This window comes from Phasianus colchicus, chromosome Z (assembly GCF_987193195.1).
Source record: "Phasianus colchicus chromosome Z, bPhaCol1.hap1.1, whole genome shotgun sequence".
NCBI lineage: Eukaryota > Metazoa > Chordata > Aves > Galliformes > Phasianidae > Phasianus > Phasianus colchicus.
The window spans coordinates 29875642-29890316 of record NC_143476.1 but is presented as its reverse complement, the minus strand read 5'-3'; the positions used below and the strand labels follow the sequence as shown (position 1 = coordinate 29890316).

Here is a 14675-nt window from a genome sequence, read left to right as displayed (position 1 = left end):
TAGTGGATAGCAAAACTTTTGGGCTTAAATTTAAAATGTATATCTTACTATCTTTTTTTTTTTTTTTTTTTTGCCAATTTTTAATTTTTCTTTGATTAATATATTCTGTGTAATAAGAATTTTTATATATATGTGTATCTTACGATGAGGGCATCATTTGTTGTTAATAGCAGCTTAGAGTTGTAAAGTTAAGCCTAGGTGCTTCTATTCAATTTTTGTATAGGATGGTTTATGACTTTTTGAGGTAGTAACTAACATTACTATGTTAGCATAGTGATAGCAATCTGAGCAGTTTTGATATCATCCAGAGAAAACGTGATCAGAGATATTAATTTTTTATTTTTTTTTAATGAAAGGACTGAAGTATTCATAGCAAGGCTTGTAGGGAGAACCTCAGAAATGGTATTTTCTCTTTTACCTGTTGGTGGACTGAATCTTACTGCTTGCTTCCTGACCTGAAAGCACTCTAGCTTTAGAACTGACTTATACTGTGACTCTTTTAAATAAATTATTCCGTGTCTTCCATGTCCTATCAAAGAGCACCTGGAGGTGTTTGAGATACACAACATGTGATACTCTTGTAAACTCTTCATGTGTGCTGTCCTCTTCCAATTTTTGTAATGCTACCATTACAACTATACCCTAGCACTACTCCTCAGTTGTTCTTAGCAGACTTCTTGTCTGTGCTGTGTTTAGACTCATGCAGTATAACTTTGCAAAGCTGAAAGAATACATATATGCATATATTACTTTGGTAATATAATTAACTAAAAATTGTCTTAAGTAAAGTTTACTATGAATTTGTGCCAGGCTACTTTTTGTTACATAGCCATTACAACTACTTTTGTTTATAACTTAAAAAAATAAATAAATTACTTTAGCAAATTGATGAAATACCCTATCAGAGAAGCATGTAGATTTTTTTCCTAATGGAGGGTGAGGTATTTGTAAAAGGGCACTGCTGCTGCATTTCTGAGCACATACAAAGACTAGTTATAATCAAGCTCTTTGAAGACGACTTGGTGGGTAATACCTTGAATGGGTTTTGGCATGCTGAATTGGTCGTGGGACATTTCTTGTAAGTGGGAACTGCCCACTTTCTAGCATTTGTCAGCAGGAAAATGACAAGCAAACCGGGTTCCCATAAAATATACATTATAAGCTTTTGGAAAGCAAAAGAAAAGCTTTATTGTTTATTTATTTACTTATTTTATTGAAATTCTAGCAAGTGGAACTTTTATTCCATTCCCCATCCCCTTTCTTTCTTTCTTTTTCTCTGTGTGAACAGAGTAGAAACAGAAAGGTTTGTCGTGTACTTTGGGTAAGTGCAGTGAACTGTTTTTTTGTGTTCAGTGAATCATTGCTTTATTTTAAAAGTGGTTAATTTCTACTTGTCTTTATTGCTTCTTTTCTTCACAAGAATTACTCTTTCTGAGTCTCTTCATACAATGCATGCTTCCCCTTTGGTGTTTCATTTGATGGCATGGGTTTCTGGCTTGAAAGCATTTTTTTTGTTTAGGATCTGTGAATGATGAAAGTTATGAATGCATGCCTCAGTGTTTGATATTTGAATGTTTGATGGAATAATAGACCATTTGTTCAACACTGCCACAAATACAGTCTGAGCCAACTAAATGGCTGAAATGACTGGCACTACAGGGAAGGTTCTGTGATCAAAAATGAGTAGTTATCTTATTTTTGAATAGCACACATATAGTTTATGTTAACACGTTTCTTTGTCTATCAACATTTTTTAAAATGCCACAAGCATGAACATGTTACTCTGTCAAATAGATAATTCTGTATTTTGCATCTAGTGTCCTGTCCTCAAGACAGTCAATTTTTTTTATTTTTTTATTTTTTTTGGGTGGGGGGGGGGGGGGGGCGGGGGGGAAGATTCCAGTTGTTTGTGGAGTACTTGTGGACATAGTCCTGGACTTAGTTTCAATATTGCATTTAATAGATATGATTCCTTTCTCAACAGAATAGTATTTATTGAAGTCCGGGTTGTAGTACCGTGAAAGCACAAAAATGCATACAATTTGAAGGTCTGAGATTCCATTCAAAACATAAGACTGACATGGAATATGGAGGATGCAAGGGAATCTAAATACATAATGTGTAATATATTATATTCAGGCTTTGAGCCCAAATGTATATTTTTGATGCATCCTTCAATAGTATTTCTCTGGAATTCTGAGCGTAATAAATTTAAAAAAAGATTGTTGAAAATTACTGCTTCTGGGGAAAAGAGTACAAGCAATGTGCAAGGTCACATTATGTGCAATGACCCATTGATGTCACTGACTAGGATGAAGATGGTGTGGCATGGAAGACCAGAGATAGAAATCCTTTACCAAGAGGAATTTGAAGTGTATTTTGCCAGCATATTTCATACTTGCACCATTCACCATGTGGGTTTGCTAGGAAGTAAGGAGAAAGGGGAATGAGTCCCTAATTAATGAGAACAGGTCCAATGCTTTCTAGAGTCAGAATGGGATCTGACAACCTATAGAGGTTGTCCCCACATCTTCAGAAAGCAGATTAACACGTATTTGAGGATGGAATCAGTACTGAGGAGCAATATGTCAATAGGAAGTTTTGACAGAGAAGCTAAGAGTGGAGGTATGTGATCATCAATACAATGACAATGAGAGTAGTTTTGGAATTTTATTTATGCCTTGATCCAAATACAAAGTAATACTGAATTTAGGTAACTTTGTTCTTTCACAGTTCTGTTTCCTTTCATGTGTGTTGTGTCCATGTGTGATTAAAAAACAACTACAACAAAACAAACAAACAAAAAAACCACCCCAAAACAGAAATAACAGCTGTAAGAACTAACCAGAAAACAAGGATTTTTAAAAATTATTTTTATAAATAAATAAAACATATTAATATTGAGACTTGCTTAATTTATTCTATTCCTTGCAGGTAACTACTGGTTTTCATAACTTATTCAAAAACTTAGTCACTATTCTTTTGTCCTCTGCATTTGTATGGATATACTTGCCAAAGCAAATTGCCATTTGAAAAAAAAAACTTCTTACCTTCCTTTCTCAGGGTCAGTGTGGAAAATCAGATATTGAAATATGGGTTTACTACTCGTGAAATCATTATTTTGGAAAATGATGATCCTGGAGGGGTGTTTGAATTTTCTCCCTCTTCGAGAGGTCCCTACAGTATCAAGGTAGTTAGATATCTGAGTTATATCTCTTAAACCTTATAGGCAATTTGGTTTAAACAGAATGCTAGAAGAAGAGATGGACTTTCTGTTTTACAGGAAGGAGAGTCTGTTGAGCTGCAGATTGTTCGCACTAGAGGAAGTCTTGTTAGACAGTTTCTACGCTACACGGTAGAACCAAGAGACAATAATGAGTTTTATGGAAGCACAGGAATTCTGGAGTTTAAGCCTGGTGAAAGAGAGATCATAATTACCCTACTGACAAGAATGGATGGGATTCCAGAGGTAAAAATTTATATTTTTCTCTCTTCAAATTGTGTTCAAGGGCATACTTGGTCATGAGTTATTAAAATACAAATGGTTTCACGTGTTTATCAGAATATTATCAGTTCTTATATAGAGTTTCCAGGCTTTTTCTTATGTATGAGAAATAAATAAAGGAATAGTGAGTAGAAGATCTGTAAGACAGACAAGTACCATGTGAAAGCATTTCATATATAAAAAGAAAAACAAAACCAAGGTCTTGCCTGAACGTTAGAGTTTTTCTGATAGCCTTACTGACTTATAATCCCAGAAATCTTAATTTTGGCTGTATTTTTCTCTTCTAGTTGGATGAGATATATTCTGTGGTACTTAGTGCCCACAGTGAAATGCCCGGCAAACTGGGAAATGCCACAATGGTCAATATAACCATTTTAAAGAATGATGATCCACATGGTATCATTGAGTTTTTACCTGATGAACTAACAGTAACAATAAACGAAAGTAAAGGAGAAGACATCTATACTGGTAATTCCTTTTTATTAGAATCACAGAATCGTAGAATCATAAGGTTGGAAATGACCTGCAAGATCATCTAGTCCAACCATCCTCTCATTACCACTGCTACCACAAGCACTAAACCATATCTCGCAGCTCCTCGTCCAGGCGCCTCTTGAACACTGCCAGGGACGGCGACTCCACCACCTCCCTGGGCAGCCATTCCAGTGCCTGACCACTCTCTGAGAGAAAAAGTTCTTCCTTATATCTAGCCTAAACCTCCTCTGGTACAACTTATGGCTACTTCCTCAGGTCCTGTTTGTTGCCTGGGAGAAGAGGCCAAACCCCTCATCACCACAACCTCCCTTCAGGAAGTTGTAGAGTGCAGTGATGTCTCCCCCGAGCCTCATCTTCTCTAGACTAAACAATCCCAGTCCCTCATCTGCTCCTCATAAGACTTGTGCTCCAGACTCCTCACCAGTTTCGTTGCCCTCTCTAGAGTTACTTCTTTATCTGCTGTCTGCTTCTGCCAGGCTTCTTTTCCACTTTCCAGGATTGTCAACGGTTTATGGGCTGGTTTGGCCCAGTTCTGTGACTAGCAGGGCAGAGGGATTTTGTGAATCGGCGACTCTGGACAAGGGAGACAGGGGACCCTGAATAATTAAAAACAGTGGCAACAATCTGAGGAGAAACAAACTAATTTACTAAATATGGTATTGGAATGCAAGATAACACGATGTCTGAGTGAAGTCTCCTTCTTTCCTTTTTTTCTTTTCAGATATGCTTACCTTTTTCATTTTGAATTCCACTGTTCTGAATATGCATGTGTTTGTTTGCATTTTTAGCTGTTTACAGAGTTATAAGAAACCAAGGAAACTATGGAAATGTGAATGTGTCTTGGGTTGTTAATCCAGCATGTACCAATGATGTCTATCCAGAAGGAGGGACTATTTTCTTTGATAATTTGGAGTTTTCAAAAAATATCACCATTTACTCCCTCCCAGATGAGGTAAATACTTTTATGTTGTTTTATGGTGAGAACAAAGAATAAGTGCTAAAATATTAGAATGCAGGAAGAGAATGAAGGAATGCCTGCTTATCAAGAACTTGACAACTTACAGAAAAGATGAAAATACTTGGTTAGATCTGAGATAACTTCAATAAATCATAAAAGAATTTCAGAAATTGAAAAAAGTTGAGAGCTGAGTGTAACTATAGTGTGGTTAAGTTATAGGAAAGTTTATTTGAATATAACTCATATCCTGATAGATGGAATCTTAATTTCATTGTTATACACTAATATTTTTGAAGTAATATAAGAAAGATTGTGAATATTGAATGATAAATAAATTAATCTGTAAAAATAAATTAAAAATATCAGAAGCTAGAAGCTGGAACATAACTTTTGTGTGATATGTAGCAGTAAAGATGAAGGAATTTGCTTACTGATGGTAATTTATATGTAACTGTATGAAATGTCCTGTGTAATCACTTTTGACAAACATACAGATTGACAAATATGAAACGAGTCACGAATCTCTTGCTTATTAACTGCCTCAGCTGTCCATTTGAAATTTTTCAGTGTTTTGTATGCTAGAAATTAACTTATTAACACTTTTTCATTCAGGTACCTGAAGAGAGAGAAGTATTCATCATCAGCTTATTCAATGTTACAGGTGGAGCCAGACTGGGCAATGTAACCAGTGCAATTTTACAAATTACAGGGAATGATGATCCCATTTATTTTGCAGGTTAGAAATTATTGTTTTTAAATATGGAAAGTGTACAGTACCTAAAACATATATATATTTTTTTCTTTTTAATAACCAGGCACTAGAAATTCTAATCCCAACAGAACAAGTTGCGTATTTTCATTGTATTTAATTTGATTCCTTCAGATACTGAGATTGGTTGGATTTCAAGGTACAAAATTATTCCTTTGTATCTGAAATTGTTTCCATGTTTTAACTACCTGTACCTTCTATTTCACTGAAAAAGAATGAGGATTATTTACAGAGCATTAAGAAAATAGAACAATTGCAAAGAACTCAGGGTTGAACTCAGGTACATTTTTGGTTTTTGTATTTTCAGAACCTCTGACAGTGACTGTTCAAGAAGGAAGTGCTGCAAACTTTACAGTCTTAAGGAATGGATCTGTTGATGTTGCTGTTGCTGTCCAGTATATTACAGTCAATGGAGATGCAACAGCTGAAGAAGGAGACTTTGTTCCCAGTGGAAAGAGCAGCATCATTTTCTTTGATATTGGAGAAAGAGAGCAGAACTTATCTGTGTATATTAATGATGATGATACCCCTGAAACTGATGAAACATTTTATGTTCTCCTTTTGAATTCTACAGGTAAAAGTAATGATCTGATGTATTGTTGGTTTTGCTCTCCTTTTGTTTTGCTGCAATTTTTTAGCAGCATGGTCTTATCATAAAATTTACTCCAAGACTTTCATACAATTGCTGTAAACACTGGGTTTGGATTTTCATCTTGGATTGAATTTTTGTTAGAAACAAAATTTTTGTTAGAAACAAAAATTAAATGGTGCAGTTGAGACCTTTCCTGCAAAACCAGCTGAAGTGGAAGTCTCTTTTCAAACATGAATGCTCCAAATTAGATGTGTTTCAACTTGACTACAATGAAAACACAATTATAAAGAACTGTAAAACTGCAACAGTCTTAGTGAAAGAGAGATTCTTTTACTTTTTTTTTTTTTTTTTTTTTTTAAAGCAAACAGAACAGCCGTATTTAAAGGAAGGCCATGTAAATTGTTTTCTGTTTTCTTTCTATAATAATAAAAAATAGTATGCATTCTGGCACCATGGACCACATCTGAAGAAAGAATTTATTACCATAGGAATAACATCCTCTTTTTTGATTATTATTTTTTATAGTTGTCACTTAACAAGAAACAATCAAAATTATCCAGCACATTCCTCTAATTTTTCAAATACGTATCTTTTTGGAATATCTGTTGTGTATACAATATATACACTGTTGTGTAATATGCATGAGAATATAAAAAGGAAGTAAAAGAAATACATAAATTTTCTTGGTCTCTGACTGCTTAATAAAGACCTTCCCCTCCAAAACTCAAGGTACTGTGGGAGTCATTTGCAATTTTGTTAACAAATTTAAATGATTTACTGTCCTATGGGTTCTATCATTCTGTAGCTGAGAGGTGATAAATTGTGAATGCACTGCAAATCTTTTCAATCCCAAATAAATCTGAACTGAATGAGACATCAAAGCAATCAGTAAGAGTTGAGGGGCTGTAATTTAATGAAGCAAAGAAATATGATCATAATTAACCAATGGACCATACCTTGAGATTATGTGACAGGTTGTCATAGTAATATACCTACCAGTGATTCAATTCAAGTTAGAAGACCTAAAATTATATATCTAGACTTAGGCATCTATGAGCACACCAAGCATCTTAACTCCTGTCAGTCTGTGATGATCTAGTCAATAAAGCTAGAGAGTGACTCAGATCACACTGAAGTGGACATGCTGTGGCTGGCCTAAAATTGGCTCTGAGGGCTGCATTGATCTCAAAGTGAATCCTGCCCTACACATTGGTAGCGGGCAGCCAGATGACAAGGAAATTTTAAGCACTTGTTTTGAGTATCAGGCAGTTCATCTGTTTCCTGAGACCAGCCAATCTTCATTGTGATACCCAGATCTCTACAGCACCTCAGATGAGACAAAGGGAAGGGATCAGACAAAATCATAATTCTTTTTTCATGTTTCAGTCTCTTTCTGCTTAACTTTCTTCAGGATCTATTGGTAGTTTCTTTTATTACCTCACTGGAAACGTACAATGGCTTCTGTCCTGACACAGTGGTCCTACAAGAATGGATATTCACAGTCCCCCTTTTCTTCTTAAAGGAGCAGCATGTCATTGTAGAGTGTCCAGAATCACTAAGAATACAGAATATTTCAGGATGCATTCTGGAAAGCAGTTTCATTGATTTTCTTTCTGTGGTCTGTTACATATATTGGCTCTGAGTGTTGCAGGCCTTTTGATAACTATATTGGGACTACTGTACCTGAAAGAAAATACAAACAGAAGTATATGAAGTTACCTTTGTAAGCACATTCTTTAATGTGGAACTGAAGCTGGTCTGATGCTCCAAAATAGGATAAAAAATGACATAGAACTGGAAACATGGTGTTAGAATTAACATCTTTACAGTGCTAATATACACAATAGGAATCCTACAAACTTTTCCTTTGCATCATAATTATCTTATGATTTTTCATTTCAGCTCTTCTATGATATGAGTGTAAACTCATAGACATTGCTCTTGGCTTGTATTTAGTTTAAATACAGTACTTCTAGGTCTAAAGAAGTCTGCGTTCTACAAATACCTTGTTATTTTATTCTATACCTCTGAATATCTTATCATTTTTACATGACCATCTGTTCGAACACAAAATATGACCTCTTATATAGTCCTTTTCCCTGGGTAGGGACAGCTACATGTTAGGATGCCAAGCAAATAGAATCATATATTCACAGTTCATATCATATATATATTTTCCTGAAAAATTTTATGTCTTGCTTATGATATATTACTTGAGCATTTTTACTCTGAATTGTCTATTATTGAATATCTCAAATACTGCTTTTCACTGCTATATAACTGTTCTTGGATTTATAGTTACCTACATTTATAATTACTATTCTTATTCCTCCTCCTCTTTTTAGGGGACACTGTTATCTTTATGGCTGGAATGGCTACAGTTATAATTGAAGCAAATGATGACCCTAATGGAATTTTCTCTTTGGAACCTTTAGAAAAGGCAGTGGAAGAAGGCAAAAGTAATGCTTTTTTGTAAGTAGCTTTTAAATAATATTGTGCACTCTTTTGGAACTGCTGTATGTGTTACTTTGCAAGCAGTACTTTGATCTAACTCCATGAAAGTATGTACTAATAGAATTTTATTATAGAAAAATAGGCAAAAATTTTTTTGGAATACATTATTTGTAATGTGTGGAAGACATGAACAGTAATATATTAAAATAGATCATAAATGTAAAAGGCGTACAGACTTATGTTGCATTGTAAATAAGTAAGAACACGGTGTTATACTCTCAGCACTCTAGGTACAGAAGAATCTGACTGAGTGTAGTGTAACCTCTGCTAATGGAGAAGTAAAAAACTTCTTCACAATTAGCTAAATAAGACTGTGGCTATAAATGGCTTTTGAAACTTTCATTTACAAATCCATACTACTCTTTTTTTTTTTTTTTTCCTACTAGGTTCTTTCTTTTATCCATTAATTACAGATTTAGATCTGTTAACACATTCCAGATGTGAGTGCCTTCTAGGCTGAAAATGCACTTAACTAATCTGACTTTTGGTATTTTTCTTTCTGTTACTGAATTGCATTCAAGAATGAGAAGCGTTGAAGAAATTATAGCATCACAGAATTCTTAACTCTGGAAAAGACCTCTGAAATCACCACATCCAAACCCAACCCATCCCACTGAGCCATGTCCCTTAGTGCCATGTATTCAGCATCTTATCTTGTTACACAATAAAGTAGTAAATAAACTTAGTATGGGATTATAATTTGATGAAAATAATGATTTCTTTTCTTCTTAAGAAATCCCTAGACTAGATGTAAAGACAAGTTAGATCATCATAAATGTGGTAGGGTGAATAGTTAGGGAAAAAGCTGTTTTTATATATATTTTTAATTATTCTTTACATGTGTATTTGATTTTTGTTAGCCATTAGACATTGTGCTAATGGCTACATGTCTTAACAATAATAATCAAATCTTGTTTTCACTTAGTATATTCTTAACCTCAAATAAGGCATAGAACATAACCCTACCTTAATACCAGTTTAAGAAGAAGTTGAAGGAGGCTTGATGACTAAATAGTGAAATGTCTGCAGTTAACTGTAGATGATTCTTTTTCCTGTCTAAAGGTGTTTGAGTATATTGGTTTTTATTGTTGACTTTCCAAAGTACTGTACATTCAAAGTTATTGTTTACGTACTAGAAATACAGGATAAACCATGTTTGGGCCTGCACAGGCAATTTTTTTTCTAAGGTACATATGGTATACCTGGGAGTAGAATTATACTACAGAATTGCAGGTGTTTAATTGGACTTATACTTATTACTCATTATTATTTAGAACATAGTGTGTTGCTTTTCTCTGTAAGGAAGATTAGAGTTTTCATGTTTTCCTTTTTTACGGAATACTGATGCTTACCTGCCAGCACACACTCTTTCTTGTATCACTAAACAGGATTTTGAGACACAGAGGACATTTTGGCAATGTTTCTTTGAGCTGGCAGCTGTTCGATAACAACTCCGCGCTGAAGCCAGGAGAAGAGTTCTACGAAACTTATGGAACTGTGTTCTTCATGGATAGTGAAAGATCAAAGCCAATAATACTACATGCTATTTCAGATAGAATTCCTGAATTCAATGAATTTTACGTTCTAAAGTTGGTGAATGCTTCAGGTATTGTCTTCCATATCACCATTCACTTCATACCTGGTAGAAAAGAATTATGTTTAATCAATCAAAAAGAAACCAGCACTAGAAAGAGCATTGCTTTGAATCATGTCTTGATATCCTATGATATCATGTCTTGATATCCTATGATTTTCTGGTAAGGTTTTAGGTTTTATTTTTCATTTAATATTAAATTAGGTATATGAATATGGTTAGTTCCTGAATTACTGTTAGACATATTTTGTTGATCTGAACTTTAAAAAGGATGGCTCTCCATTTCTGAAATGAAAATGTAGTAGTGTCATTTCAGAAACATAGCAACCTACGTTTCAGAGACATGGTTCTCCATGCAGAAGAATAAATATTAAAGATATTAAAGACTATGCATATCTACTGTAATAGAGTTCCTTTATTTATTTTTTTTTCCCTAGAGGAGGTAAACCACTTGTAGACACCACTTCATATGACATAAATTACAACTTCAGATTGCTACTGGGTGTATTTCCTAATCTGGATTCATTCCACCTCAGTACTATTTATGGTCTTCTGTACCCTGGTGCAACTGAAAATGTGTGTTGACCTTTCCTGTAAGTGAAATCCATATGGGTGTACAAAAGATTTCCTACTTAAAATAGGTAGCTCACTGTACACTTTGATCATGGAGAATTTACATTTACATCGTGATCTCCATATCATCAATTCTTACTGTGGAGAAATAGATGACTAGTAGCACAACTTGTCAACAGTTTTAATACACAATTGAACACTGATTTTGCAAGGTATATATGCTTCTGTTTCTGAAGCAATGGACAAGACTTTGCCATTTCATAGTCAAGTTTTGGAGTAATGTAAGAACTGATTTTGGCCCCATGCTTATCAAGTGAAACAAAAGTTGACTAATTAAGAAAAGCTGGACTTAATCTTTTAGCTGAAAGTTATCATTGTGTTTTGCAGCTAAAAAATAACCTGAGTTTTGCTATTGAGATTGTGCCACCGCAGCATTTTAAAAATAATACAATTAAATTACACAATTTTGAAGTTAGATGATTTGCTAGTATTCCAGAGGATCTTAAAGGAAGATTTGTACCTTCTAAAAAATGTATTTTATTTAAGAATTGAAGTACTTCATAAGTTTCTTCCTGATCATGTTTGAAACCAACCATTAACTTTTACTCTAACTTCTATTACATAGGTGGATCTCCTGGTCCTGGTGGTCAGTTATCCGAAACCAACCTTTCTGTAATCGTCATGATCCCTTTCAATGATGACCCTTTTGGAGTGTTTGTTATAGATCCAGAGAGCCAGGAGAGAGAGATTGTGGAAGATACTCTTTCTGAAGATGATCTTTCCTATATTACAGACTTCACCATCTGGAGACAGCAAGGCACATTTGGTGTTGTCCGATTAGGTTGGGAAATACTGTCTGGTACATTCTCAGATGGACTGCCAGCAATGATAGATTTCTTATTGCTTGGATCCTTTCCAAGTTCAGTCAAATCACAGCCCCACATGAGGCGCCATCACAGTGGAACAGATGCTTTATATTTCAGTGGAAAAGGGGATGCATTTGGCATTATTGGTCCTGAAGATCCATACAACGGAAATACCGCACTAACCAATTTTACATTTTCAGCATGGCTAATTCCTAATGTCAATACGGATGGGTATATAGTTGAAAAGGACAGTGATAATGGGACTTTATATTATGGTGTGAAAATCCAAACAAATGATTCTCATGTTTCTGTAGTTCTTCATTACACAGCATTAGGATCCAATATGACATATATGGCCAAAACAGCAATCATGAAATACCTGGATGAGAATACTTGGCTTCACCTTTTGATTACTCTTGATGAAAGTATAATTGAATTTTACATTGATGGAATTCTAGTTCTAGGAGGAATGAAGAGTTTGAAAGGAGAAGCGATTGTTGATGGTGAGACAACAGATTCCATTATATTTTTCTTTACATGAAGTTGAAATGCATAGAAGAGTGTAGCCCATTGAGAGGTGGAGACAATATATTGAAATGATTATATCTGATTAGTTTATTGAAAGGACATGGAAAAAAACTGAAAGAAAAGGAAAAAATACTTTCAGAATTTTTTAAAAGTACACGGAAATTAGACATGGAAAGTTCTAAAAAATTCAAACCTATAATGAGCTTAGACTGTAAAAATTTGAAAACAAATCAACAATTTTTTTTTTAATAATATATGTATATGTCATGTACATTTACTGCAATTAATAATTTCAGTAAGATTTAGCTAAAAAGAAATATATTGAGTTGCTAGAACACATTCAGAGAAGGACAGCAAAGCTGGAAAAGGAACTAATAGAAAGGACATGGCAGTTGAGGGAACTGGACGTGTTTAGTCTGGGAGAAGGCTGAAGGGAAACCTCATTGTTGAGATTCCCCTGACAGGAGCTTGGAGTGAGTATGGCAGAGGTCTCTTTTGTCAGGTGGCAAGTGATAGGACATGAGGAAGAGGCCTTAGGTTATTCCACAGAAGGTTTAGATTAAATATCAGGAAAAATGTATTCATGGAAAGACTAGTTAGGCACTATAACAGTCTTCTAAGGTGGAAGTTGTCATCTCTGGAGGTATTTATGAGACATGCTGCTTAAGGACATGATTTAGTAGCAAACTTGTATTATTATGTGCTGGGCAGACTCATTATTAGTTGCTGGAACTGCCACTCAGTGTCATATGTATAACAGTACACTGAAGAGTTGGATTTTTGCTTCTTTGTTTTCAGAAAAGCAGCTGAGAACAGCTGAGATGTATGTGTTTTAGCAGAACAGAGTAGAATAAAGTGAAATAGAAAAGCGTAGAATGAAATAAAATATCAGAGGATAGGATAGGATAGAATGGAACAGAACAGAACAGGATAGAACAGAACAGAACAGAACAGCATAGAACAGAACAGAACAGAACAGAACAGAACAGAACAGAATAGAATAGAATAGAATAGAATAGAATAGAATAGAATAGAATAGAATAGAATAGAATATGCGTTATTGGCTCAGTATGTTTGTAAAAATGCAGCTGTAAATATATAATTTGCTGAATAGTATAATCGTTCAGAGACATAGAAGTATTAATGTTACTGTGAAAAGCATTTGGAATTTGTGGATCCTTCTTGAAATCTGTACAGCTGATACAGTGGCTGAAACCTATGTTCAGAAATGCTAATAATGTGTTTATGAGTGTTGTGACAATGAATCAATAAAGAGAGTCGAAATAGGGTTTGTTAAGCAAAACAGAGAATGAAAGGAGTTGCAAGGGGGGACCTCTGGCCTCTACACCTCATAAAATTAAGGGATTGTGACCATGTGCTGTTAGGATTAATGGGATGAAAAAATTTGGACAGTCTAAGATGGAACTGCTTGGCCTGTGATGACCTCACTGAAGCTCTGAGTCGAGGTTCAAAGAACCTCCTCATTTTTTATTTCAAGATCAACATGTTTCCAAATTCAGTGGCAATAGGCAGTTTACTATTGATTTTTTAACAAAAAGAACAATTTAATTACAGACTTTGATGACTTCAGAGAAAAGCATTAATGTGAGAAAAATTATAATTTTCTTCTCAGGTCCAGGAATAGTAAGAATTGGAGCAGGAATCAATGGCAGCAGTAGGTACACAGGGCTAATGCAGGATGTAAGGCTTTATGAGCGTAAATTGACACGTGCAGAGATCTATGAACTCCATGCAACTCCTGCAAAAAATGATGTCCACCCTGTCTCTGGATATTTGGAGTATCAGCAAGGAGAAACCAATAAATCATTCATCGTGTCTGCAAAGGATGACAATGAGGAAGAAGGAGAGGAATTATTCATACTAAAGCTCATTTGTGTGCATGGTGGAGCTCGGATTTCACAAGAAAATACCACAGCAAGATTAAGAATACAAAAAAGTGATAATGCTAATGGTTTATTTGGCTTCACTGGAGCATGTATCCCTGAGGTAAGGTGATCAAAGGAAAATTGTAGGTGAAGTTCTATGCACTGAAAGGTTAACTACAGGTCCAGCTGATGTGAACAAAGTCTTTATTTCACATGTTTGGCATCAGTTTGGTTAATACTAGTAGTGTTTTGTGTGTGTTTTGTTTTGTTTTTAGTTTTTAAGAGGTTTTTTTCTGTACTGTGTAAACTTGCTACTTTTTGGAGCAGATTGAAATAGATATAAATCATCTTCTACTTTAATCAGGTATGAGAGGAAGAACATGACTGCTGTTTTT

The 14675-nt window shown here is 34.8% G+C and overlaps 1 protein-coding gene across 1 annotated transcript in view; it reads left to right on the top strand.

Moving 5' to 3' along the window:
• The window catches only part of ADGRV1 (adhesion G protein-coupled receptor V1), a 247086-nt gene that overhangs the window by 19725 nt on the left and 212686 nt on the right, over window positions 1-14675 (top strand). Inside the window, exons 12-22 of the mRNA XM_031607653.2 lie at window positions 1289-1321; window positions 3064-3190; window positions 3284-3469; window positions 3793-3973; window positions 4789-4952; window positions 5571-5694; window positions 6035-6301; window positions 8665-8791; window positions 10222-10439; window positions 11626-12369; window positions 14028-14401. Of these exons, the coding sequence (XP_031463513.2) occupies window positions 1289-1321; window positions 3064-3190; window positions 3284-3469; window positions 3793-3973; window positions 4789-4952; window positions 5571-5694; window positions 6035-6301; window positions 8665-8791; window positions 10222-10439; window positions 11626-12369; window positions 14028-14401 (2545 nt within the window). The remainder of the gene's footprint in view (window positions 1-1288; window positions 1322-3063; window positions 3191-3283; window positions 3470-3792; window positions 3974-4788; window positions 4953-5570; window positions 5695-6034; window positions 6302-8664; window positions 8792-10221; window positions 10440-11625; window positions 12370-14027; window positions 14402-14675) is intronic.